Below are 5,131 nucleotides of genomic sequence, written 5' to 3'. Positions count from 1 at the left end.
GTATCAACAATTTCTACTTCTCGCTTAGAAATCTTGCAAATAAACCGTAGTTCACGATATAGGTTCTTATGTGCTACTCTGTAATAACAGCTATATTCGCAAATAAAAGGAAACATGAAAGCACAAAATAGGCACATGAATTCAGAATGAAATGATTGGATAAAGTAATATGTAACAATTGACAAAATAATAGCGATTGATGATAGAATTGCACTGACGTCGTCAAGTAATTGTACAAATCTCACGTAAAGCTATTCAAGAGATACTGTGTTTACAGACACAGACAATTATACAAATACATAGACAGACATGCAAGTATAGAGACACACAAATACCTATGAAAACATACAATCTTCTTCAGCAAACTCTAGCAATGAATAAACCGACTGACAAAAAATTTATAACCTACTATAATTATTTTGATGACAATACAATTAGTTATAGTTTACTTGACGTCCAGTTGACTTTGGTGCAATGTGAACAATATCTGACATAGTCTTCACAATGCCAATCACATCTCCAAGAAATGCCTTCTCCACTGACCACTCGATATGCAATATGTAGGTGTATGTCACTTACCTATGACACTGTCTTTGCGTATGTCTTTAATTGTTTTGATCTCAACAAAATCATACACCATTTTAGCGATGTTGCATTCATCTATACACTTGTACACTAAAAAACATGAGAGTTACTCAAAATGTAAGTTCAGTAGATTTTGAGTGGCATACCAATTCAATGACCGTGTCATCAGAAAATAATACTTTCTCAAATTGTCACGTTGCAATCCTCTCAATGGCTTCCTAGTACACAAACTACCAACGCAGCTTGATGCTTCAAGCGTCAGTCTCCTTTTACCTTTAGTAATAGCTCGAAGCCTCACAGTAAGTGACTCACTAACGTTATCATCCGTTTCGAAACATTCGGGCTGAGAATACGCACTACACGGGTATGAACGTGCGGATGGTCTATTCCACCGATTTCCAACTGCATCTAACGCGAGGTATCCGGGAACTTGTTGCCACATGGGGCCGCTGCCACACGGGGCCGCTGCCACATGGGGACGGAAATGCCATACGTTTTTTAGTTGCCGATATCGACCTGTAGATATTAACTGCGCGTTCGGTCAAGTTTGGTCGTGGTACGAGATTGCTGGTATGTCTGAGCGGTAGATCGCTTCTGTCGTTCTTCTCTTTCGGTTCTCTTGACACTAAACTTCATAATCTGCAGGTTCAGTATATACACGGTCAAGAAGATTTTGCACTTGCTTTGGAAGTAGCAATGTCATGATGAGACAAGAAAATTATCATCATGAAATGCTAACATAAGTTAATTTTTTATTTAGATTACGTTATATTATATTATATCAACTTATGTTATGTTGTTATGTTTAATTAATTAACATTATGTTACATTATTTTATATTAGTTTAAATTATATTATGTTATGTCTCTAATATAAAGGAGATGTGTGTGTGTGTGTGTGTGTGTGTGTGTGTGTGTGTGTGTGTGTGTGTGTGTGTGTGTGTGTGTGTGTGTGTAGCAGCAGTAGTAGTGTAGTAGTAGTGTACTTAGCACGAGTATTGCCTCATGTTACAGAAAGCAGGAGCAAGAGAAAAAGCGAAAATACGAAAATAGAAGACGCCTTTTGGAACAGGCATCGTTCACACCTCTTGTTTGCTCTTCTATGGGTGGAGCAAGCAAGTTGACAGCAACGTGCATAATGAAGCTGGCTTCCCTTCTGTCGGAGAACAACAATATGTCTTACAACACCACCATTTGCTGGATTCAATGTAGAGTGGCATTTGCTCTTCCATCATGTGTTTGCGTGGCTCCAGGTCTCACAAACGTTATTACATCAATTCTGATAATGTGCTCTCCATCTGTGCAGAGAACCGCCTTTATCTCTAGATCATTATATACAAACTGTCTAGAACTATATGTCGGCGCTCTACTTTTGCTGTTATATGTACAATTGGTTTATTGTCAAATATACCATGTTGCTAAGTAGTAGTAGTAGTGTACATTTTGGCTCACTGAGTAATGCTTGATCAAAGAATGGGCTACGCAGCACACCATTTTGATTCAATGAGGTGACCCTAACGAAGACGTTCATACAGACAGTCATGCAGGGGCGTAGGAAGCATTCTAGGACTGGTCGGGCCTAACGCGCGCTAAGAGATGCGGTAAAGTCACGTGATTTATCCTATTTAGCGTGCGCTAAAATTGAAAACAGCATGGAGTTCACACAAATTATTATTATTACTACTGTGATTACTGAACCTCATTGGCCTTCCCAAATAGTCGAAGCCTATTTTCTGACTTTGCTACAAACTGGTCATGAATGACACCCAGATCCAAATCACTATCGACATAGTCTTTATGCACATGAAGCACCATTAGATTATTGAATCTTTTCTGAGACATGGTAGTTCTTAGGTAGTTCTTAACACGTCTCAGTGCACTGAAGGATCTCTCCGAGGTGGCGTTGGTAGCTGGCATAACCAAAATCAGCTGCATGAGGCGCCATACTTGACTCAATAAGGACCTCTGACCAGATGACAAGCTAGACAAGTAGCGCCTTAAATCAAATATTGTAACCTTCTCAAGTTTCTCTGTGTTCTTCTGGAAATGCAGACTAAATGTTACCAGCTGCCCTCTCAACTCTTCCTTGTCAAAATCATCGCCGTAGAAGGCACATACTCGCTCCAGTTGTTCCTCCATTTCAAACTTGTACCTCGCAAGTGCTTCAGTATCATCATCTGCGTGTTTGTACTGCAATGCAGCAGTGATTAAGAGCGACTCTAAAGAGATATACATTCCATAGCCAGGTTGATCGAATCGTTCCTGGATGCAGTTGATTACGACATCGAGAGTCTCATTGTAGTATTGCAATTAGTAAGAACGGACTGTTTCATGATGGTACCCATCTTCGCCTTCCTCAAATCTTCTAGGCCACTTTCTCCGACAAGGCAGCATGGGTTTTCCAATTTCCAATTCCTCCGTCTTCTTGTTGACATTCAGCCAAGACAACTCATACGACTGATCTGTACGCAAAGACTTCAATGTCTCTAGACTCATTCTAGCAACTTGCTGTCCTTCTGCAGCAGACAAACCTTTATCCTGCAATGCTCTGCTGAGATTGTCGGTATGTCTCAAAACCATGTGACCTAGCATGGTGCCAAATAGATAATCAAATGTGTTCATTTGCGCTTCCACTCCACCAATTCTTGCTTTGGTTTCAGTGTCATGTGCAACTTCAATTGATTCCTGCCAGGTTTCTTGCAAGGCTTGAAAGGTCTCCAAAATGCTTGCAAGTGAGTCAGCTCTAACTGTCCATCTTGTAGGACAAAGGACTCTATTTCCGGTGGCTGTACTTGCTGGCAAGTTTTCTTTCAATCTTAGAAAAATCCCCTCACGACGAGGTGAATACTTCAACAACTTTGTTATTTCGAAAGATACACCTAATGCATCTTTCAGGAGTTTAATCTGCTTCATTGTATCGCAGGCAGCTAAGTTCAATGAATGCCCATAGCAGTGTGTAAACAGTGCCCTTGGCTCAATTTCAAGTATTCTCCTGGCTACCCCACTTTTTGCTCCACTCATCGCACTGGCTCCAACGTAGCATTGCCCGCGTAATTTATTAAAACTGAAATTAAATCTCTCAAAAACATCCTTTATCGCAGTTGTCAAAGTCTGAGCATCTACGGATGGTACACCGCACATTCCCAGGAATTGCTCATGAACATCAAACTCATAGGTAACCATTCTCACAACTACAGTAACTTGTTCTGTGTTGGCACAATCTCTTGTTTCGTCAATCATTATACTGAGAAATGGAGATTTGCGAAGATCATTTGCAATAACCCTCAACACATGTGACGACATCAACTCTACTATTTCATTTTGAATGTCAGGGCTCGTATAAGAATTGTCTTTCCTTGTCATCCATGAAGACAAATTGTCATCGTCTTTTGCTTTCATTCTAAGCAACTGAATAAAGTTTCCATCACTGTCGTCTCCATGGCCTCGTATTGCTAATCCTTGTCTAGCCAAATATCGTATTGAAGACAAAATATGATAGAAGGCAGCTCTATTTCTCCTCTTAGAGGTAGCATGCTCCTTAGAGAGCAGATTACCAATATCCTTGATCGTACTAGGAAGGGTAATTATAATTTCGGTGGCAGCCAGATGACAAGCTGATTTCTCATGATTCTTAAAAGATACTGTAGCATTTTTCCAATTTGTAAATCCTCTCCTAATCTGCAGTAGAAAACTAGTGAAAACAATGGATGTCCAAGCGTAAACTCATGATTAGTGGCAACAATAATTGTGTGTATGTGATGTGTAGACTGTCAGAGTTTACGTCACCAAAAAAGGTACAAAAATTTGCAAAAATAACTGAAATGTAGCATATAATCTCATACCCTATCACTAACAACCTGATTAAGCGAGGCATGACTTCATGCAAATCTGATCGCGAGGGAGTCTGGTATGAGACTACTGGAAAACAACTTGTACATGTACACAACTTACAAATGAGTCGTCAGCCGTTGGAATGTTGACCTTCTTCATGAAATGGGCTGACAAGCAGGTGTGACAATAGACGGCGTCATTCGTTTCATCGTAGTGGAGAAATGGCCATTTCTCAAACCAAGAAGGTTGGAAGCTTCTCAGTTTCGTTCCGTACGATCGCTTTGGAAACCTGAACGTTGCTGCAGACGGCTGATGCGGATGTGTTGCAATGACAATGTCGTCGTTGTCAAAGCCGGACGCGGACGTCTGCCTTGCCATTTTGCTACCTGGGCATGCTCAGTATATGTCTCGTGACAAGACGACTCTGGACATCGAGGCAACATGGATACAATAGAGTCAGGAGCATATACGGAGATAGAAGCTCCTGTTAGAAGTACATATATCAATAAATAATATATTTAATCGCCTATACCTAAACCGGAAGTTTACAGCAATCGTTCGCTTGCTGAAGTCCATATTTCCAAAAGTGGTCGGGCCATGGCCCGACCGGCCCGACCCGTTCCTACGCCCCTGTCATGCAGTCAGTTGTGCACTCAGTCCACAGTCGTACAGTCAGTTGAACAATCAGTTAGTCAGTCGTGCAATCAGTCAATCAG

The 5,131-nt window shown here is 40.8% G+C and overlaps 3 protein-coding genes across 3 annotated transcripts in view; all 3 read right to left on the bottom strand.

Annotated features, from left to right (window-relative positions):
- LOC134176403 (replication protein A 70 kDa DNA-binding subunit-like) overlaps positions 1-1,027 on the bottom strand; it is a 2,706-nt gene extending 1,679 nt beyond the window's left edge. The window contains exons 1-3 of the mRNA XM_062643073.1: positions 732-1,027; positions 669-675; positions 450-579 (exon numbers count right to left, since the gene is read on the bottom strand). Coding sequence (XP_062499057.1) covers positions 450-579; positions 669-675; positions 732-1,027 — 433 coding nt within the window. The remainder of the gene's footprint in view (positions 1-449; positions 580-668; positions 676-731) is intronic.
- Positions 1,028-2,164: 1,137 nt separating this feature from the next.
- Positions 2,165-2,887, bottom strand: LOC134198463 (uncharacterized). Its single transcript, XM_062667873.1, has one exon. It carries the CDS (start codon positions 2,817-2,819, stop codon positions 2,274-2,276), a length of 546 nt encoding a protein of 181 aa, XP_062523857.1. The 5' UTR covers positions 2,820-2,887; the 3' UTR covers positions 2,165-2,273.
- Positions 2,888-2,894: 7 nt separating this feature from the next.
- Positions 2,895-4,793, bottom strand: LOC134176402 (zinc finger MYM-type protein 1-like). The gene is made up of 2 exons (XM_062643072.1): positions 4,536-4,793; positions 2,895-4,262 (listed from the first exon to the last, which is right to left on the bottom strand). Exons 1-2 carry the CDS (start codon positions 4,791-4,793, stop codon positions 2,895-2,897), a joined length of 1,626 nt encoding a protein of 541 aa, XP_062499056.1.
- Positions 4,794-5,131: the final 338 nt, after the last annotated feature.

The sequence above is a fragment of the Corticium candelabrum genome, chromosome 2 (assembly GCF_963422355.1).
Source record: "Corticium candelabrum chromosome 2, ooCorCand1.1, whole genome shotgun sequence".
Taxonomy (NCBI): domain Eukaryota; kingdom Metazoa; phylum Porifera; class Homoscleromorpha; order Homosclerophorida; family Plakinidae; genus Corticium; species Corticium candelabrum.
This window is presented reverse-complemented; position numbering and strand designations above follow the sequence as displayed.